At 39.4% G+C, this 23,289-nt stretch overlaps 1 protein-coding gene and 1 pseudogene across 2 annotated transcripts in view; one reads left to right on the top strand and one right to left on the bottom strand.

Annotated features, from left to right (window-relative positions):
* The window catches only part of magi3b (membrane associated guanylate kinase, WW and PDZ domain containing 3b), a 285,252-nt gene that overhangs the window by 238,879 nt on the left and 23,084 nt on the right, over positions 1-23,289 (top strand). For both annotated transcript variants that reach the window (XM_088338940.1, XM_088338939.1), the window contains exons 11-15: positions 17,506-17,537; positions 19,424-19,592; positions 19,664-19,758; positions 21,452-21,659; positions 23,043-23,225. In XM_088338940.1, coding sequence (XP_088195066.1) covers positions 17,506-17,537; positions 19,424-19,592; positions 19,664-19,758; positions 21,452-21,659; positions 23,043-23,225 — 687 coding nt within the window. The remainder of the gene's footprint in view (positions 1-17,505; positions 17,538-19,423; positions 19,593-19,663; positions 19,759-21,451; positions 21,660-23,042; positions 23,226-23,289) is intronic.
* Positions 1,582-1,671, bottom strand: LOC148364743 (U2 spliceosomal RNA; annotated as a pseudogene).

Raw genomic sequence — 23,289 nt, 5'->3', positions numbered from 1 at the left:
TTTTTCACTTTTTCTCTTGCGTAGCAAACAAATTCAAAATCCGTCCTGGTTTATTCCTGGACGCTGGCTATTTCAGCTGAAAATGAAAATCTCCATTCTGATCCCTGTAGATGTGAAGCACAATGTAAAGCGCTTTGGGAAGTCTTAACTTGAAAAACGCTACATAAATGCAGATTATTTAATTTCATTACAGTGTATACATTGTATATATATATATATATATATATATATATATATATATATATATATATATATATATATATATAAAAATATACACATCCATAATTTGGAAAATATGTCTTTTTTTACATCACATGAGCCTCACCTTGTAGAAGCTGGAATTATTGTCTGTTATTTTGCTGCCACAGCTACCCGAAAATCAAAAACCTCATAATATCCTGGGCAAAAACCGGTGCTTCTGGGTCACTTTGAGTCTCCGTATTTTGTATCCTTCCTTTTGCTTTTGAGCACTCCTTTTCAGTTTCACGGCATAATACTGTGACATCTAGTGGTCAAAGAATACACACTGTGCCTTTAACTTTCGTATTAAGGTTGCTTTTACTCTTTCCTGGAGCACTTTTAGGATGTATCTATGACAAATATTTTTCTCGTTGCGTCACTATTTACAATCATGTTATTATATTTAGCCTTTTGTTTGTCAAATTATTTAAAAATACATCAACTCCACTCAATGCCGCAAAACACTATAGAACCAGGCCAACCATCCCCCCCTCCCCCACCTGTGTTTACAAGGCGTGATGCGGTGTTACAACTCTGAGAGCAGGAATTACATAAGCGTGGGGATGGGCTCTCCTCCAAGAGTGAGTGTGGTGGAGGGAGGAGTCACTCTGTGCATCCGTGGTCTCGGAGAGCCGGGGGGATTTTCCTCGTGAGTCAATACCCCTCCACCTCCAAACCAGAACCTCCCCACCGGATTGGCTTTGATCGAAAGCAATAGAACTGTGGAGATGTTCTTTAGGTTTAAAAACAAATAAAAAATGATGATGGGATTGTCTGTAAGCGTTCTGCAATAACTAACACATTGCCTCAGTGAGCGCGGGGGTCCCTCAGTAGATGACGCAGGTCCTATACCGGTGACGTAATGTGTTCTGCATCCTCGACATTTTTTTCTTGTTCTTATAAATCTTTCCATGTTTCAGAATGGATTTAAATCTCCAAACATTACAATATTCACAAAACTAAGGTTACCGTAAATTCCAGCCTATAGAGCGCACCTGATTATAAGCCGCACCCACCACATTTTAAGAGGAAAACCGATTTTGTACATACACAAGCCGCACCTGTATATAAGCCGCATGCGCCCACATTTAAACATGTAACACAAACACAAAATTAACCCAAACCCGACTTCAAGTCCCGCGATTGAAACTAAATGTCCTTCGGGGTTTTGGGGTTTTTAAGGGTTATTGTTCTATCTTCGTTATTCATTATCCATTATCCATTATCCATTATCAGTCAGTTCATAATACGCTACAAAGCCTAGGAGCCGGGACACTTACTCTCAGCCAAAAGGCTAAGCTAAGGTCCTAGCCCTAAAGCCTTGCTGCGATCATTGCGGATGCACCGTTCCCGGAGGTACTGCAATACCGGACCGATGCGTGGAGTGGACAGAGCAAGCTCTTGTTCCATCTCCGGATTGCAAAAATCAAAGATCAAGGCCATACACGGTCCAAAAACAACAACCGGCTTCATGATCATTGAGCCGGGGTCCTCAAGTCCACAGTCAGTACGTGCCTTTTTTTCAGCTTTGAACTGCACAGCCTTTTAAAGTCCACAGTCCAAAAATCACAGCCGGCAAAATGAACGGAAAATGATACCGGTACTTAAGATTTGATGCAGACCTGCAGAGTCCAGGTCCCGTTGGAAGCAATCCAAGGAAAAAAGTGTATATTTCCAAAGATGGGGAAAATATATCAGATGAACACATTTACTCACGCAACTCCTTTTTCTTTAAGCAACTTTGTACCCCCTCTTTTTTCCTTGTCTGTCCCTCACCTTTAGCGGTCCCCACTTAAACTCGGCACCCCGCGTTTGTTCCGCCCCTCATTTTTCGTTTACCCATGCAAAACACATCAGAATAAGTGTCTAAAATAAATACAAATAAATACATTACAAAAATATACAGTTGCAAATACATATTATACATGGGTTACACATATTTACAAAGAAAGAGGGTACACCGAGAGAGTTTTCAAAGCTTTAATAATAATAATATAGCTTTGACAGGGCAGTTAATGGTAGCAACACTCGAGCGCCGCTAGCAGCTATTAGAAAAATTACATAAGTTGGCCGCATCACTGAATAAGCCACAGGGTTGAAAGTTAGGGGGGAAAGTAGCGGCTTATAGTCCGGAATTTACGGTAATTATTAGAGGGTTTTTTTTCTTCTTTTTTTTTTTTTTTTACCCAAAGTGCCCACAACTGGCGCCACTGGCAATCCGCATTTTGGCGTCAGATGTGCAGGTGCACGTTTTGGAGAGAACAGCGCAGCGCCAAAGACATCAAACATTTTTGATTATTTTAGCACTCGGTTGCCAAATTTCTAAAATGCGCAGAAGTGGCAAAGAAAACATCAAAGTTCCCTTTTTCTACATATGCTCTAAAGGCAAAACATCGCGGTGACATTTGAAAACAATTTTGACGTCCTTCTAGAGGAAAAATCAGTCAGTGTTTTTCCCAACATTATTTACATAATCAATAACAGTTACTTATCAACAATGAATATCATTGTCTGAAAATTCCCTCAACCCCTCCATGAACAATGACCAAAAATTTGGTCCATTACTGCGGCAATTATCAATGGCAACAAAAAATACAACATTTTAAGTTTGTTTTGCAATCTGGCACTATTCTTCACAGTCTGGTTGCCCTGGCACTGCCGTCTAGAATTATAGGGCTCATTATTTATGCAATGCAAACCTCATACCTTGTTTTCTTTTAGCGCAGTGGTAAATATGTGCTTTGGAATCAATCACTTTGGTAGTCCCCATCTTGAACGTTCACATTCTCCAAAAGCATATGACACAAAAAAGCTGTGTGCATCTAAAATGGCTCAAGGTGTGCATTACGCAGCCAAAGGTGTCAAAGCCAAATTTCCCATGTGGTGGTACCAGGTGTGCGCCAGGCTTTAGAGTAATCACTATATTTTCTATAATTGCATATTTTTACCATCAAAAAAGTATTTGAATATAATAAAAAACATAAAAAGAAAAAGCAATGTAATGACTGCAAGCAGGGCTGGTTTCAGATTGAAGGGACATTGTGTAGTATTTAGCACCTGTTAGTGCTAAAAAAAATACTATATTTCAATGTAATGATTTGAATACTGAGCAAAAATACATAAAATGTCATCTAAACGTGGGTCAGGAAATTGGTACTTGGAAATTCTCGTAACTTGGATTCTCCCTCGTATCTCGAGCAAGATTGTTGTTCCGAATAAATCGTGTTTGTCATAATTCTCAAGAGGTATGACTGTATCATTTGAATGTGCATTTTTTCAAACACTTTTAGGAGAAAAAAATTATTTATTTTGCATAACATGGGCAAAAATATAGAAGAAAATTTGGATGTTTGCAAAATTGCAGTCACTGTGAACCTCCATAGTTCTTCCTTGTGCTTTGTTGCACTTGTTTTTAGTTGCACACCACAATACAGTGACATCAAGTTGTCAAATACCGTAAATTCCGGACTATAGAGCGCACCTGATTATATGCCGCACCCACCACATTTCAAGAGGAAAACAGATTTTGTACTTACACAAGCCGCACCTGTATATAAGCCGCATGCGCCCACATTAAAAAAATGTAACACAAAATTAACCCAGACCCGACTTTAAGTCTCGCGATTGTAACTGAATATCCTTCATTAAAGTACACAGTCCAAAAACCACAGCCGGCTAAATGAAAGTAAAATGATACAGATACTTACGGTTTGATGCAGACCGGGAGAATCTGGTTCCCGTTGAAAGTAATCCAAAGAAAAAAGTGTATATTTACAAATGTAAGGGTGGGAAAAATATATATCCACTATGTTGTAGAAATTGGAGGTCCGATAATCGAGAGAAAGTCTTCTCATATGTGGATAAAAGAAATAGACAGGAGCCAGTCTCGTTACGGAGGGAGATTGTCACTTTATTGATGCGTCAATAAAGATCTCACAGAGCTAGGAACATGACAATGTATTTAAAGCTGGTAGTGACGATTAGGCTTCGATTGAGTACACCCCAAAAGGCGGTCCTGTATCACGTATGAGTACGTGACCAGTCCCGTGTACGCCGTATGAGTACGTGACCGTTCCTTGCACGCCGTCTGGCAACGGTATCTTCAAGGTAAACTCTAATCGTCTGGTAACGGTATCTTCAACCGAGGTCACCCCGACCTTTTCCCACAAGCAAGTAATGTATTGTAAGTTAATGTAGACATGTATGCAAATCTATTTCTATATATGCAAGTGCAAATGCTTTTGAGGATTTGCCACAACATAATCCCCCCTTTTTTTTTTTTTTTTCCTTTGAATGGAAATTAAAATTGAAAAGGAATACAGAGTAGTGGCAAATTATTACCAATCATAGATATCAATACAGGACAGAGTTTACGCGAATCGAAAATAAAATAAAATTCTGGCGGTCAGCCTGCTGTGATTACTCTAACTTTCATTGTTCATGTTTCATAAAAAAGAAAAAACCCCTAACACTCCAAACATCTGACCCATGCACTAACCCCCCCTTCATTTATCTTTATCCGTACATACTGTATTATACACGTGGACCGTCGACGGTTGATCGGTACGTGATAAAGGTAAATGAATAATTAAACTGATCAGCGATAACAAATTTTGGTAACAGCCGTCGATACATTTCAAGATGAGTGCATGACTGGATAGTGATACAGCATATACATCGGCCTTTGGCCTGACCCCTGTGCATAATTTGAAGACCATGCACTGTCGTATTCGTCAACGGGTGGCGTGAAGTCAGATGCTTGAGTGAGTGTTATCCCAGCAGGCATCACGCTCAGTTTCCATGCAGCCAAAAACCCGGAAGCGACGATGACCATCCCAGGCAGCAGCTTGTTCCCCGGCAGTGTGACATACCAACAAAAGAATCACAAGTAGAAACCAATATATTTGTTGCTGTTATTCCTAGTGCTACTTGATATTGTCATTAGTGTAGATTATCATTTGTGTCTCTTTCCGCAGATGCTCCATTATTTAATGTAATGTAGACTGACTATTAACGTTGCCAAATAAAATTCAAGGTTTTGAATTTAGTTGAGTCATCTGTTCTTCCTCACTAAGGAATAGGCTTGGATATTTAATCACTAACTGTGCTCATTGAGCTTCTTGCCACTCAAGTATTAGCTACTACTGTCATTTGTTCTCCAAAAGTCTTAAGAATTCCTCTTCTAAGAATAGGTATGGCACAGAAACACAACAAATACATAATTATTACGATAGTTAGCACGAAAATTTCCCCCCTTCGCTAACATACTACCCCAGTACCCAAATGTATACGAGAACCAATCAAAAGAGATACTGTTCTTCTCAGTATTTACTGTCACTTCATTGCTCAACTCACGAATCTTTGACAGTGCTTTTGTGAAGCTTCCTGCTTCGGATGTATTTATAGGTATATACGTACAGCCTTCCTCCTTTATCATATGACACACCTTTACTGGCTAAAAGAAAATCGAAGGCCTGATGATTCTGCCAGGCCATCCTAGATGTCACATGTAATTGCTCTCCTACTGAACTAAAGGCCTCGGTAATGTAATTAATAAACGTTGTTGGTTGTAATAAATGTAGTTAATCCATTTTGCGTTCTTATTCTGAGTTATCCAGATAAACACCGATTCTAATCCAGACTTAATTTCATTGCTAGCTATAAATTACTCTGGAATTACTCTCGGTTGTCCGATGTTATTTAGCCATACCCGTCCACATACATATGTTTTCTTTACTCCGGCCAATTGTCAACAAAAATATTTCATTAAATTACTTTTTCCCCTTTTCATTTTCTTCCTTTCCTCACTTGTATGTCCCTCAGTTTTCTTCTCCTCAACGCCTACTTTCTTCTCCCCTTTTTACTTCTTCCTTTGCTAACTCTTATCTTTCTGTATTTGTAACTTCCTTACTTGCTCTGCCAACAATCCATTTTCCACATAACTTTCCCTTCTCCTACGCCCTCTAACACATGCTTTTTAGCCCACTAGTTTAATGGGAAATTGACATATAACCATCTCACTTAATCTTTCAATTTATTTATTTCGTTTTTCCAAACCAATTAAATCTACTATTTTAGCTTCACCTACTTAATTTGAAAACGACGTGCATTGATCTACAACGATTCATCTTACTCATTTGTATTCCATTCAATGAATATTTCCTCCATATTCAATGAAAATAAAAGTATTTACTCACGCTTTTTCACTATTCTCGTACAACAATGCTTTTCATTCTCAAATTACTCCATTTAATTCACTCAATTGGATTCTTCATCATCTTCACATTCCTTTATTTTCAAATTTTTACTGAAAACGAAACATTTTTATTCATTTTCTGTCACTATTCCATCTTTCTATGGTGTGGTTCTGGCATTACCTCCATGAATCTGAAATAACTCAAACATAATTTTTCTAAACTTACCACTCCTCAATTTATCGTTGTCCAATCGAAAAAACAGAAAAAATTTGGACCGTAAAAAATATTCATTGGAACCCCTTAGGCCCCTATGCGTTATGTTGTATACCCTTAGCGTCAAACACTGATTTCCCAAAAAACGAACATTTTCGATTCCTGACGCGATGTGCTCTCGGTTCCACCCAAAAACAATATTTTTAAACGGTCTTACTGTTGATAACAAAACGTTTCTGTCGTTGCATTGTGCACTTAAATTCGCATCCTTTTTCTTCTTTGTTAAAAACGCACGCGCTCTCGTCCGCGGCAATTTTCCTTCGTATTTTTCTATTTTTCCTTTTCAGTTACGTGGGCCGCTTAAACGCGAGCGCAAGACAAACATAAGACAAAGAAAAAAGAGAATACAGGAAAGAATACAAACGTTTACAACATTGAACAAACATAAAACATATGACAAGACAAATGGCCCACAAAAATTTAAGTTGTTTAGTCAAATTAAGTCAGTGCACATTGAGACCATGCGCCTACACAACTACCGAGTTAGGGTTACGGTTTTCCTCTTCTACACAATTTCCCGAATTTTACGTACTGGCCGTGCACTCATTTTTGGCTGTCGGCGTTGTAACCTCACTCTTTAGTGCTGCCGCCGCGGGTGTAGGTTTCTCTGGACTTTGGTGTGTCAGTACCCTTCTCGCCTGTATCGTCACATTAAGATTTAGCCTATTAGTATTATTTAGTATTATTATTTAGTATATTATTAACTTTAGTCTGTACTGTCGTTAACATATTTGGTTTCTGGTAGTCCGTCGGCACTCCGACTGGTTGCACGTTTCTCTGACTCATCCCATGATATTCGGAATTTCAGTAATTCAAACTTGTCTTCTATCGCGAATTGCACTATTTATACACGTCCTTCTACTCAATCAAGGAAGCAAGGTTTAGGGCGCTTTGAGGAGAGGGATGACTGAGAATGGGCGCCAAGAGTGGACTGAGAGTGTGATCGTGGCCACTGTGTTGTGCGGTGCAGAGACGATTCAGTTTTATTAAGACGACAGCAGTGTGCGTCTGTGTGTGTGTGTGTCGTCGTATCGATACTAATAACTACAAGGAGTGGAATGGAACTATGACGACTATAACATGAAACCAAACGAGACGTCACGCTCTATAGAGAATTTACCAACCTATTTCATCATCGCCTACAATCAGCTTAAAATTTTTCCAACATTCTGCTTCTTAAAAGAACCTAAAAAAAATCAGTCATTAAAAGCGCAATTAACCACCAGTCTCTCGTCCCAAAAACAATAGTTTTAAGTCAATGGTGGGCAAACTTTTGTCGTCACGGCCCGGGGACACATCCAATTTTTCTCATTTACAATTATGATGTTGTATGTCATTATATTTAATTCCTGTTTATTTATTTTGTGTAATGGTTGCACATCAAACTGAAATATTAGCGTTTGTTCCTTGTTATTTTTCCATTGTTCCTTACAAAACCGCTCCCCAGTTCCCAAAGGTACGACGGTGATCGCTTGGATACACCATTTTTCAGATCTTTCCCCAAACACTATTTATGTCTGGACTTGGGCTTGGCTATTCTAACACATTTATATTGTTAGTTTTAAAACATATTATTTTAGATTTTGTTTATGTACGAACCTCTACTGAACATCAGTATACCTTCAGGGCAATTGCAGTTGACTCAACAAGGTTCGTTTGCTTTCGGAACGGACTAATCCCGTTTCAATCCAATTGATTCAAATCGATAATGTGTTTCGATTTACAATAGTTTCATCATTTCTTATTTACTGCTAGAACCAATTAAACGTATAAGTAGAGGTACAACTGTGTACAACTTTCTTTTGCACTATATTGACTATTTTTCACCAAATGCATATTTACACAAACCTCAACCGTATGTAACATTTTAAATGCACATTCTTGTGTACATATTGTATTTAATTATAACTATAACCTTATCTTTTCCGTTCCTTTACCTAACTTTGAAGATGGAGTGTCATGCCAAATGTAATTGTCAGTTACATTGTGTGCACCCGTTTTGTCTTATCATAAATGATGCGTATATATGTAGTGCTTCCAATACCCTGAGGAACTCCAAAAACACTACCTAATGCGTTGTTTTTCATACTTTTGTCGCAAGTTTTTCATACCCAATTTTCAGCAAATTATCCTTATTTAAATAACTTATGTTGTATGTTTGTCTTAGTGTTTCTTTTTCTTTTCTTTCAGAATTAAAGCATAAAATATACTAGGTTAACTTTTTGTGGAATTCAGGGGCACTTAGAGTCTCGTTAAGTTTTATCGTGCTTACGTACTGAGATGTTTTAGTGCAAACAGGCGGCCCGCTAACGGATTGAATCCGCGACCTTGGCGTTATCAGCACCAGGGGGGGTTGAATCCGGCCCGCGACAACACTTAGTGAAGCGCAAGAGAAAAACAAGCTGTAGGCTGAAATATGTCAACTTGATGTGGCTCTCACAAACGCTGTACATTCTTTCTCTCTCTCTTTCGTCCCACCCTCTCTATTTTTGTCGTCCTCTCTTTTGCACTTTCTCATTTTCTTTCTCTCTAATGTACTAGTCCGGCCTCCGTGAGAATGTTTGTTCTTTAGTGTGGCCCCCGAGTTAAAATGAGTTTGACACCCCTGTTTTAGTGAATTAGCCAGGTTATTCAATTTCTAAATTTTTCTCTAAATTTAATTACTAGTAGACATGATCTTAGTTTAATTATTTTCCATTCATTTCCCATGCAGTTATATTTTAAATCACCTTGATATGTATCGAAATCCATTCTGTCGTTATTTTAATTCCTTTAATCCTTTCCAGGATTGATCAATCTTTTTCTCATTGTTTTCTTAAAAAAAATGCTCTTTTCCATAGACAATGTTTCATTTTAACTTATTCAACCATAAGTCAGCTATTGTTTCACATTTATCTATCATTTGTTGAACGTAACACTCATTCTAAAAAACTCAGTGTGGAATCAATTGTCCTAAAAAACCTGCCAACTCGAACTCAATGTCAAAAATTTCTAATTGTCTTTTCATCCCTCTGTAATCATAATCTCTTATTGTTGATTCGATATAAAGCAATACCTACTTGTCACCTATGAATTATCTTGTTGAATCGTATCTATTTTACATTACTATCTTAATCTTTTATTCCGCGCAACAATCTTCGTTTTTTACCCAATTGTCTTAGTTCCCTTTGTTTTTCTTTTCCTTTTCTTTCAGAAGAAATATTTCATTCAGTGACTGGAATAACTTAAGTTACGTTATTAATGATTTCTAGTTTCCAATTTTCTTCCCTGTGATACTATATCATCATCTTCAAACTTCTTTTCAATTTTTGATAATTCGAAATCATTCATACCACTAGTAATCTATCTACAACCTTTTTATGTATTACGCCTCTTTTGAATATGTCCGTTTATAACCAACGAAAAGATGGACACTAAAATTATGGACGGTTTCCAGTCTTCTTCTTTGTTTTACTTGCCTCTGCTCTAGCAAAACTACACGTCTTAAAAGTTCTTACCCTTTTTACATTCGCATATTCAACGAGAGATGATTAGTTTTGTTACTTATTCATTCTTTCTTTTTAAACTATTCTGTATAGTTATCTAGTATACACTCAGTGTTCTCATTTCACCATGTTCCTATGTCCCAGATGCATCATTCATGCTGGGGACGCAACCTTTCCCTGTAAATTTCCATTATCATTTAATTCCTCTTTAACAAAGATTCTTGGTTTTGCTGTATGAGATTTTATTTTTCTGCACGCCGATCTTGGCTAACGAGATCTCGTCGCTTCGAGATTACGTCATTGTTGTTGGTAATTGGTTAAGTCCGTCTTTTTCATTGGACAAAACGGCTTTTTCGTCAATTTATTGAAGAGAGCCCTCGACTGACTCCTGCCGACACTTATGAGTGCTAAGGGTCATTTTGTCTCAAATTATTGATCCAAATCCTGATGCAAGCCAAGTTATTTTGTGAAAATGTCAAAAATTCCTACAACTGAAGATACTTACGTATTTACTTTTAGCACGGGCGCTGTGCAATGGAGCAAAATGCGCATGTCCTGTTTATAGTCCTTAACACTTACCTAATCAAAACTTTTGAGTTTCTTTGCTACAGCTTCTGGATAAAACTTTCGTTGTCGGTTAAGGTTTTTTCCTGCGAGTTTTTATTAGAAATGTCTTGATAGTGAACCTAAATCGTTTAATTAGCTTTTTTATAAAGTATTTAGCAATTTATATCCAAAACAGGGATTGCTGGTGTGACTACGCGATTGTAAACTGGAGTTACTGGAGTTTTCCATAACATAACATGAGCATCACCTAGAGGCAGTGAAAAATAGTGCTTATGTGGGTACTGTGACCCCCCTTAATTATCCTGTTAAGCACTTTTATTTTGGTTGCACTCCACAGTGCAAAGACTTCTTGCGGTCAATTTATACACACTGTCCCTTTAAAAAATTTCGAGTGCATGTTTCTCATGAAACCATATTCTAAAAATTATATTTTACACATTTTGTCATCTCTCACATTTTTCCTTTTTTCCTGTAATATTTTTAATTTTGGTACCTTAGAGCTTATCTACCTCAGGGCCAGTGAGCCCTTCATGAGGTAAAATGTACTTGTACTTTCCAAATCACCAACCGTTTTGGCATGTTATACAGTAGTGTCACACTTAACCGGGTCGCTGTCTCTAGGATGCGTCATGGTCGTCAGCGTCGCTTTTCGGATCTCCGGTTGCACTTTCGGAACCGCAATTTCCATTCGCCGCTGCGATTTCTCGAGCTCTGCTCCTAGTAACAACCATATCAGACAATTTATTATCACACACAGCTTTGTCACCCACATCTTGTTTTCCTAATTTGAACGTTACTGTCCTGTTGATCTTGCTTGGTCTCGTTGACGGTGGCAGCAGGGGTCAGCAATAAATGATTGGTGAAAAATTAATGCCATTAATTGCGAAAAATTAATGGAATGGTTGCTTAAATTCATAAATCCATTTATTGCAAAATTTAAATAATTAGCAACTATTGCGAGTTTGCGACCCATTAATTGCGAAATTATTCGGGTTTTTTTGTTAGTCGATTGCGTCAACAAACGTGCAAATTCTCTCGCCGCGCGAGCATTTCGTATGCGGTCAAGGGCACATACACGCACAATCGGGACAGTGCATGTATACGCGTAAGCTACCGTGTTTCCCCCATTATAAGGCCCAGCTTTTTATGAGAAATGAAATTCAACCTTGTCAACAAATTGCCTAAAAGCCCAACTTTTTTTGTTTTCTAACAACCGCTTCTGGGACAGCGAATTTGTTTCCCACATCGTTTCATCTAATGAAAATCTCTAACATTTTCACTATATCCGATGTTTCTATGTTGTACACATTTTGTTCATAAATGAATGTGTAATAAATAGCAAAACCTCTCATTACTAAGGTGTCTTACTGCGCATGATAATGTTGGCGTGAATGTTCTATCATTCACTGTTCATCTAACCTCAGTTAGTGTTCCGTCAATTCGCATATTAATTTAGGAGGAATCGACAAATTATAATTATAAAACAAGCCCCAACATGACGGTAGCTGATGTGATCACCAATAACTCAGAAGATATTTTTTGTACTAAAAGTAAAGATTAAAGGACCAGTTTGTTCGACCACATTGACACGGCTAGTATACCATTAAATTACCAATTAATGGCTAGAAATCCAATAAATACCCATTAATTGGCCTTGCCGCAAAAAAAATTAATTTTAATTTTTTCGCACTTAAATATTAATTTTTTTCCAAAAATCAATTAATGATGACCCCCGGGTGGCAGCGTGATCCCTCGACCTGGACTGCGGCCAGCGTTGCCCTCACGACGGTGTACGGTCCCTCACGCCTCGGATGGTTCCTCTTTCGTCGACCTTGATGTACACGAGATCCCCTGGGACGTCTTTTCAAATGGTTGTTCGACCTTGGACTCCTGTCTCTTAACCAGCTGGTAGATGACAGCCGTCAATTGTCACATTCAGTCTCTCAGTTCAGTTTGTAGTGTTTTGTAGTTGCTCAAGTGGCCCAGATGCGGTGCCGGTCTGCCTGTTACAGAGATATGATTCGACCAAAGTGAAATTACCTGAAAATTAGGTGGGGGACTGGGGGCGCGGGCCCCCAACTGGGTCCAGGGCAGTGCCCCGGTGGGGGGACTAGTGGGGCGAAGTCCCCCCCGAAGCTCATGGGTTTTCCGTGTTTTTAAAGTACTTTCAATGCATTCAGATGACAAAGAAATAGACAAAACAACAGCATCAATTTTCAATGTATCTTCCCATATAAAATTACAGTTTAAGTCAACTCAAAATCAGTCACATTAAAAAACATTGGACTACCTTTGCTTTTAAAAACTATCACTGAGAATACCATCATATCTAACTCATGTGATTACTAAGTTAACACATAAATCATGTTGAAGAGTTCAAATTTCATGAACAAATAATTGTATCATGACCAAATGAAAAGTAACTCATTAGAACATACCTCTAATGTCTTTGTTATGGCAGAAGAGTTTATCTATAAATGAAAGTACTGTAGTGGGTTGTACCTAATTCACCCATGGAACCATTGTTTAATGTGTAGTTTTTGTAAGATGCCCTTCACAACCTTTAGAACAAACAAATTTATCTGATATAAAGTCAAAGGTATTTCCCTGTTACCTATTCTCCTTTCCTCTGGAGACACAATCACCGATTTCCTGGAAAGCAGATTCAAAATACAATTTTAGCAGTATTTCTGTGTTAAAAATAAAATAATTCACAATCCAAACGTATCAATATTCCTCAGATTTGTAAACACTACGTCAATCAACAAGATTCTAGCGTGATTCAAAGCAGACTTGTGTTGTTATCACCGTCGACGGCCTTGGCCGTCTGGCTCAGTCCATTGTGACGTTCACTCGCAGTCTGCCGCCGGAATGTTTTCGTGAGCTTATCAGTACCAAACTGACCTTGGTGCTCAGCTGTCTACCCCTTTCTCCTCGTAACTGGCTGCAATCAGCACTGTTTGAGGACAGCCTGGACGTGCTCCAGTGTCCCCACGACCCTTCTGTAGACAAGCGGCCAGACAATGGATTAGTGAACGTCTTTGTTTGTTCTTTGCTCGTTTTTCTGTCTATCTTCGGCCCTTTTCAACGATCGTCTGACTTCTGAATCCTGTTAAATCGGTCATGTTTACAAACTCGGATGTTTAGTCTAGGTTAAATGACTGAATGAATGAATGAAGACATCACCTTAGCAAGTAATCTGCTCTTCATTGTATTTTGAAAAAGCCTGCCAAATTGTCCTCAATTTACCCAAACTATGCTTATTACGTTTATCGGAACAAGATCTCACAAATCAAAAGGCCACACGCAAACGGAGCACTTGACTTGACGAATTAAGTAATCCCTCCATTTTTTTATTTTTATGACACCACTTAACATAACGTTACATAAAGTAAAGGGAAAACAATACACACGGTTGAGCTCAACTCACACGGAGATAGACAGAGTGGTGGGGGTAAGGAGGGGGGGGTAAAAAACAAAAAACAAAAAACAAAAAAGACAAAAAGAACCAACGGTTTGCGCTAATAACCCACAAAAACCAAGAAGCAGTCACTCCATCATTCATCCATGCCTCCATAACTCCACACCCAACGCCAAACAAAACAAAAACAAAAAAGACAAAAACACAAAGGTTCTCCTCCGCACAGCGTCGTCCTCGCCCTTAAACAGTTAACTATAAATCACCCGCGTACAAAATAAGATATTTTATTTCCTTTTTTACAAAAATACAGAATATAATTTGCATAAACAGTCAAATAAATATTACATTTCAAAAGGGTCTTTAACAAACGTTTAGGACACTTTTACTTGTATTTATTTTTATTATATAATTACCTCTTTTTAATATTAAATATAAAAGCAGTAACGTTTGCTCATTGGTAACATTTTTTTTTTAATGACTGTTATTATTTAAATAAAGAGAAATCACATTTAAGCAAGCGATGTTATCTGCCATTGAAATAAAAATCACTCAGCGAAGCCCACGACCCTGAGATTAAGAATCTCATGCTCTACCGACTGAGCTAGCCGGGCGGGGGAGAACTCACATCCACAGACAGAAAGACACACGCACAATCCTCGCTAGCTGGCACACACCAACATTCCCAAATGAGACATCTCCCACACTTAAAACATGTCATCAATTCCCACACATTCTTTGTATCGCCTGTTCTATGCGAAAGTATTTTAATAATAAAACATCGATTACTGCTCATTTTTTAACGTCGGTCTAATAAAATCAGATTTTAGAAAATGGCGATCTCCCACGCACCACACTTTTTATTAAGTCAAGGTTACATGTCCGACTCCCAAATCATAAATCCACTAGGGAAACAAATAAATATTTCCCGTATCAACCATATATAGATAGTCTATTGTTGAACTGTCATTAGCAAATGACGACGTCTTATCACAGCTTTACACAGATCTCAAGACAATCATAAATAAACAAATACCGACGCCGCTGCACCATTTTATCCAGGTTTTCAGGCAGCCCATGTCCCAAAACAGACAGGATTCTTTGAGCTCAGAACTCCCGTCGGACATAAAAATCTCAACTCAGTTTACATATCTCATCCGTCCTAACTTGGGGGCCAGACTTTAAGACGGAAATCCCACGTGCACGAATTTTCATAATTTAGCTCCGACGCCACAGGCTCCTGTCCACCCACGAATCTCCACAAGCAAACCGAAGTAAGGAGAGAAAAAAAAATCTTCCTTACCTCAACCGCTCATTCGAGACCGTTCCACTGAGAAGTCTTTTCCCTTTTCTTTTTTACTTAATTAGTGCCAATCCACGTTGCGGCGCCAAATGTTGTAGAAATTGGAGGTCCGATAATCGAGAGAAAGTCTTCTCATATGTGGATAAAAGAAATAGACAGGAGCCAGTCTCGTTACGGAGGGAGATTGTCACTTTATTGATGCGTCAATAAAGATCTCACAGAGCTAGGAACATGACAATGTATTTAAAGCTGGTAGTGACGATTAGGCTTCGATTGAGTACACCCCAAAAGGCGGTCCTGTATCACGTATGAGTACGTGACCAGTCCCGTGTACGCCGTATGAGTACGTGACCGTTCCTTGCACGCCGTCTGGCAACGGTATCTTCAAGGTAAACTCTAATCGTCTGGTAACGGTATCTTCAACCGAGGTCACCCCGACCTTTTCCCACAAGCAAGTAATGTATTGTAAGTTAATGTAGACATGTATGCAAATCTATTTCTATATATGCAAGTGCAAATGCTTTTGAGGATTTGCCACAACAACTATTGTCCGCCGTGTCCACAAACACTCACCTTTACCGGTCCCCACTTCCCGTCAGCCCGCGTTTGTTACGCCCCTTCTTTTTGATTCGCCCGTCCATAACATATCAGAATAAGTGTCCAAAATAAATACAAATGAATACATTACAAAAATATACAGTTGCAAATACATATTATTCATGGTTACACATATTTACAAAAAAGACGGTACACCGAGAGAGTTTTCAAAGCTTTAATAATAATAATATAACTTTCATCCCAAACGGTGCCTGTGACAGGTAGCAACACGCTAGCAACATGCTCGCAACACAGTAAACGGGTCTGTTAAAAAAACATACCGTACTTGTAAAAATCACGGTAAACCATCCTCATCTTCCTCCTTAAAACTGAAGCCATCAAAGTCGTCTTCCTCTGTGTCAGAAAGAAACAGTGTCATATAGACGTCGTCCCACGCTCCCGCAGCCTCACTCGCGCTGTCACTGTCGTTGGTGTGCCCTCCTCTCCGTCACGGCTTTTCGGAACCCGTTGGTGTTGGTGGATTTTTTGATGCTGCCCCATGCTGTCAGGATCCACTGGCAGACTTGCGAAAATGTTGCCTTTCGCATGCGGACAGTTTTAGTGAAAGATTTCTCGCCGCTAGTCAAGCCAAGAAGTTGCAGTCTTCCTCGGCGTATATATTCCACCGGTCTAAATCTTACCTTTTGTACTCGAGCGCCGCTGGCGGCCGTTAGAAAAATTACATAAAATGGCCGCGTCACTGAATAAGCCGCAGGGTTGAAAGTTTGGGGAAAAAGTAGCGGCTTATAGTTCGGAATTTACGGTATTACACAGTGTGCCTTTAACAAATATTTGAATTTTCACAATACGATTTCCACATTGTGAAGCTAGTTTACATAATTACCTCCCTCTATCATTGATTCAAGCATCAACCCCTTCCACCCCCATTCCCGCCCCTATTGACATCCGTCAACCAAACAAACACTCCGCATCCAGCCACACTTTATATCAGGGTCCATTAACCCCTCATCACGCCAAGTGTTAGTCCAGCACTCTGAGTTCCCCTAGGCTGCCTAGGACCGTTTATTAATCGAGTTAATGCAGTGAGTGGGGTTGTGTGGGGGAGGAGGAGGAAGGCAGCAGCAGTGGTTATTTCAGCAATGATCTGCAGGGAACAATCTGAGTGCTTGAGATAGAGCGAGGGGGCGTACAAGCAGCGAGATTGGGGGGTGTTGGATTGTAAGGGGGGTGTAAATCATAGTCAGTAAATAATATGCACGTGCTAATGCACTCCACCGCCTTGTTAGCAGCCCTGCTCGGACTGGTTGTCATGCCTATGTACGCGCGTTGCACTCCCTGTCCACCTCTAATCACACGCGTGTACATGACATCCATCATTAAAGAAGCCTGAGCAGCCGTTCTGCTTCCGTCCGAGGATGCAGTGCCATCTCGTGGTTTGACAATGGTCTCTTTCTCTCCTCAAAGGTCAAACGTCGCCTGTGAAAAGTCTCAAGCCTGTGAGTAGACACATCTATTTTTTTTACTTCCTCTCTGGGTTTAATTGTCAAGGCCATTGTGGTTCCTCATTTAACTGTTAAAGTTCTCCAGTACCAAATCAGTGATTGAAATGCGAATGTTGATAAGGATTGCAAAGGCCTTCTTTTGTTTCGTGCCAGAAAAGTCTTAATTGCTTCCTCTCTCATTTTTGGGGTATTTTAGTGGGAATTGTCAAGGGATTTGCGTGCTAATGAAGCATGGATTAGCCCAACCCTTTGGAAAGGGTGCTGTTATTAATACTACACGATTTTGGAATAAAAGAAAGTGGCCCTTTAAGGATGTGGAGGCAAGTCAAATCTTGAGGGAAATCACACACCGCTAGCTTCGAGCCCTCATAATAGTTGCGGGAAAGTGAAAACGGGCCTTTGTTTTTCTTAAAAAGAGCTTTTGCTTTATTCATTAACAAAGGGCCCTCAAAGTGAAACACGAATGAGCCTTTTTGTTGTTCTTAATTTTCAACATTATCAATCCCAAAGGAAATCATGTCAGCTGTATTCATTATCAGGCTTGGACTCTAATCTTCATCATTCTCTTTACTTTTTTGTTTTTCTTACCTTTAACAAAAATATTTTTGAATAATCTCCCAAGATGTCAAGGTTATTATTTCATAAACCAAAGTCACCTTTGTTAAAAAACCCATCTCTGTTATATTGGCTGTTCTGGATTATTTCACTGATATGTGTGATACATTCTCGTTGCTGAAGGCTAGCGGTTTTTTTGACAGTCGTCTTCTTCCATGACAACAAAAGAATGGCCTTATTTTGTGTGCTGGAATTGTCTTCGTTTTCTACACCTAAAACTAATTTCATACTTATTCAAAAAAACTAGTATTTTCATTTTCAATGCCAAAAGATATCACCGTCCTTGAAAGCTAAAGTAATCGTTTTGTATGCCGAAAAGCTAGCGCGAACATTTTATGGCTGACATTTGTGTTGTCATCTTAAATGCTGAAAGACATCGTCATCCTGAAATGTAATTGTCTTCTGCAATAGTGAAAATCTCAGTTCATCTAAAAGCCAAGAATCATCATTTTCAAACCCAAAAACTAGCATAGTATCCTATGTTGAACAGGAAGCATGATTGTCTTATGTGCCCAAAAGTTAACTATTTCATCTTCTATGCTGAAAAGTTAGTGCCAAAAGCTAGAGTCGCTTTAGTAAACACCAAAAACCAGGGTCACCTTCCTCTACTTAAAACTGCCGTTGTCATTTTTTACGGAAAACAATTATTTCTTCGCATAGCTAACTGTCATGAACTCACACGGAATGATATGGGACCACAATTCAAAAGCACATATTAGAATCATAAAATGGTAGTCCTTTATCAGTTCAGGGTCCGCAACATTTAAAGACTGGAAGCGAGGCAACAGTATCCAGAACATTTGAGGCAAATAAACATAGTCCAAAAACAGGTAAAAAGTTTGGTGATCCAGTAAATTCAAACAATGAAGTCAACTGTCCAATGGTTCATCAGTCAGTACTCATAATCTAGGTGGTTAGGTAGGGGAGTAGGTACTCTGAATAACCAAGCGACCTCTAACATGGTCGCTTGGTACATGATGAGAAAGACAAGAAACTAGCAAGGAACCAAGGGTGGAAAGAAAAAAGAGTGAGTCGTGATAAGATGAAAAAACATGGGGAAATCAAGACATTTGACAACAGCCGTAAATTGAAAAATAGACACAGTAAGTGAGTGAAAACAAAACAGAGAAACAGAGCCCAGAGTACAGGATGGCTTATGATCCTGAAAATAAGGCCTTTGATTGCGAAAGTAATTTTGTTGCACATATTTGAATGTTTGCGAAGTGCTGAAAAATAATTGATGTTTTCCAATAATATCCATGCAGAGGCAAGATCTGACAGCCAGCACGGAGACGTTGGGCGCTATTGGCGATTCTACTCCCCAGGCGCTGCCTTACCACTCCAACACGAGCACCCTGCGTGCCGCCAACGACTCGCCCAAGCGGGACGCCACAGAATTGTACCTGAAATCCAAAGCCCTGCTGGAAAGCAGACGTGAGCTTGCTCTCTCCCTCCCGACTATCAAACGCAAGTGCTAAAGCTTTTGCTGTGTTTGTCTTCCTCAGAGCCCCACACCAAAGACATTGACGTATTCCTTAAGCGGGACATTGAGACTGGCTTCGGCTTCCGTGTCCTGGGTGGTGACGGTCCACAGCAGCCAGTAAGTAAACTGCAGCGAGTTGCACAAAACTGTAAAAACTTGTTTTGTGACTTATTTTTATTTTTGCTGTTGTTGCTAAATGAAAATGTGAACATATATACAAATTAACTAAACTGTGAAAATAAAAACCGTAAATTCCGGACTATATAGCGCACCTGATTATAAGCCGCACCCACCAAATTTCTGGAGGAAAACCGATTTTGTACATACACAAGCCGCACCTGTATATTAGCCGCATGCGCCTACATTGATAAAACGCAATACAAACACGAAATTAACCCATACCCGATACGGTCCAAAAAACACAGCCGGCAAAATTAACGGAAAATGATACCGGTACTTAACATTTAATGCAGACCTGCAGAGTCCAGGTGCCCGTTGAAAGTAATCCAAGGAAAAAAGTGTATATTTCCAAAGGCAAGGGTGGGAAAAATATATATCCACTATTGTCGGCCGCGTCCACAAACACGTCTCACCTTTACTCCACTTCCCGTCAGCCCGCGTTTGCCCCGCCCCTTCTTTCTCATTTGCTCGTACAAAACATATCAGAATAAGTTTCTAAAATAAATACATTACAAAAATATACAGTTGCAAATACATATTATACATGGTTACACATATTTACAAAGAAAGACGGTACACCGAGAGAGTTTTCAAAGCTTTAAAAATAATATTATAACTTTCATCCCTAACCGTGCCTGTGAAGGGTAGCAAAACGCTACTAGCAACACGCTCGCAACACAGTACACAGCTCTGTAAAAAAAACATACCATTCTTGCAGCAAGCACAGTAAACCGTCCTCATTTTCCTCCCAATAACTGACCTCATAAAAGTTGTCTTCCTTCAGTAAGGAAAAGAGTCATATAGACGTCGTCCCATGCTCCCTTATTCATAAACACGCTCGCAAAGTAAAGTTTGCATGCGGTAGCACTTTTTCCTTCTATATCGGACTTTTCGATTGCATTTAGCTTGAAAGTTGCGTCATGTACCTTTCTATTTGCAATTTGCATGATGAGGATATGTCTACGCTAATTTAATTTGTGCACAAGCTAAGAAGTTGCAGTCTAAATCTTACCCTTTGTACTCGAGCGCCGCTGGCGGCCGTTAGAAAGATTACATAAATTGGCCGCATCACTGAATAAGCCGCAGGGTTGAATGTTTGGGAAAAAAGTAGCGGCTTATAGTCCGGAATTTACGGTACCTTTTTACTTATATTGGGTCTTTAAATTGTTGCTGAATGTTTTTGAGATGAAGTGTTTGAGGAGTATGTTACGAGTGACAAGATTGGATAGATTGAGAAATGTTATTGTGAGAGACAGAACTGGAGTAGTAGTGGAACAGAGTAAACGTGTGAGTAAGAGGGTACTCGAATGGTTGGGACACATGGAGAGGATGGATAAGGAGCGAATGACAGTCCCTTTAAATATTATTTTGGCATTTAATGCTTTTGGCCTGAAACCAACAATACGCAATTTTAGAATATATGGTTTTAAAATAATCTGTTTTTAATTTATCCAGTTTAAAGATTTATCTAGAGAATATCAAGCAGATGTATCGAATATTTTTTGTAACTGTTCGTTGACTTATCATTGTTTTTGGTTGCACTATACAATAAGTGTCAGTTTAATTTAGAAGATGTATTCATTACCATTTATAATAACTATAATCATAAAAATGATTATTCCTCTTTCAGAACGTGTTCCCCCAAGTGTACATTGGGGCCATTGTGCCCAACGGCGCCGCAGAGAAGGACGGACGCCTTCGAGCCGGAGACGAGCTCATCGGCATCGACGGCGTGATAGTGAAGGGCCGATCGCACAAGCAAGTTCTCGACCTTATGACCAACGCAGCTCGCAATGGCCAAGTCATGCTGACCGTGCGCAGGAAAGTCATCTACAGAGGTGAGCGCTCAATCGAAAACAGTGTTCCCTCTAAGCTGCGCGCTGTGCGCAATCGCGCACTGCTCGCACATTCTCAGCGCACAAGAAAATCTAGCCAGCGCAAAAAAATGAGGGCTCAAAATTACTAATTAAGGAGCAACTTAAGTCAAAGTTACAGTGCATGAAGGTAAAAATACACGGGTTCCCCTGGCGTTGTGTCCTAAATGCGGTATTTTGAAGTCAATGTCGAACGAAGTTGAAAAGTAAAGTCAGTAGAGTTTGTCGAGAACCGGCTTCTTCGGCTCGGCTCACTAAAAGGAACCGGCTCTTTCGGGTCCTAAACGGCTCTTCAGGTTGTTTTTGCTTCTTTAATCCCAACATAACCAAACATTATGTAAAATTATGCACAAAATGACTTGAAGGAATGGGGGAATAGAACAAAAAAGAAAAAAAATACCAAAATGAAAAAGTAGTGAAAAGCTGAGAAAAAAAAGAAACAAAACGAAGAGAAAAAAAGAAGGAAAAAATTAGAAAAAAGCCAGAAAGAAAAGAAAGAAATGTAGGAAAAAAGTAAATAGAGAACAAAAAAAGTAACAGCTCGGAAAAAAAATAAACACATTGAGATTTTTTTTTAAAGGAATTTTTAAAAAAGTAGAAAAAAAAACACAGAAAAAAGAAGAAAAAGTTTGTGTTGCATTCAAATAATTTCCAATTATATCAAGTGAATCTTGTTGCCAACATTGTACTTCCACTCAAAAATGTGATTAAGTGCAGTTCTGTATCTTACAACCGACTAAATAAGCCCCCAAAAATGTTAATATTATGCGACAAAATATGTCAGGAAATGAAAAGAAATGGATATCTTGTGAAAGAATTGTAAGAAAAACGATGTTTGTAGGCCAGACCTGGGCTCTCCGGTCCTGGAGGGCCGCACGTCCTGCCAGATTTTGAAGTTTGCTCTTCTTTAACTCAGGTGATACAAATTATAACCTCGTTAGCAAGCTAGCAAGTGCTCGTTAACGATACTGGTGATTGGAATCACCTGTATTGGATCAGAGAAACCTCAAAAATCATGCAGAACATGCGGCCCTCCAGGACCGGAGTGCCCAGGTCTGTTGTAGGCCGTACAACCTTTGCAATAGTACATGAGTCAATTCATTCAAAAGAGAAAAATAATTTTGCTTTGCCGGAAACTCAGCAAAATGTAACTTGATGTCAAGTTTTGGACATGTTTGATAATTAATTATCTTGCCACACTTGGGATTATGGTTGCTCACTGTTGTTTCGAGCGTTGCTCACTGACTTAGTGTGAACGCTCAGACCCGTGGAAAATTAGAGGGAACATTGGTCGAAAATGCCGTCCACCCTTTTTGGGGATTGAGTTCTCCAATCCTTTGGCGGCAGACGCAATAGAGGATGAGGTTCAGGATTTGACATCTACGCTGGTGAATGGTTCCCCCAAACTGCCTCGGCTGCCCATGGCTAGCGCCCTCGACCACGAGTCATTCGACATCACGCTGCACCGCAAAGACCTCGAGGGCTTCGGATTCGTCATTCTCACCTCTAAGAGCCGACCACCGTATGGAGGTGAGGCCATCAATATCTTCTTTTACTGTTTGTTCCTTATTTTTTAACATAAATCTTTCTTTTG

Source organism: Urocampus carinirostris, chromosome 6 (genome assembly GCF_059441175.1).
Source record: "Urocampus carinirostris isolate Australia breed hairy pipefish chromosome 6, RoL_Ucar_1.0, whole genome shotgun sequence".
Classification (NCBI taxonomy): Eukaryota; Metazoa; Chordata; class Actinopteri; order Syngnathiformes; family Syngnathidae; genus Urocampus; species Urocampus carinirostris.
This window is presented reverse-complemented; position numbering and strand designations above follow the sequence as displayed.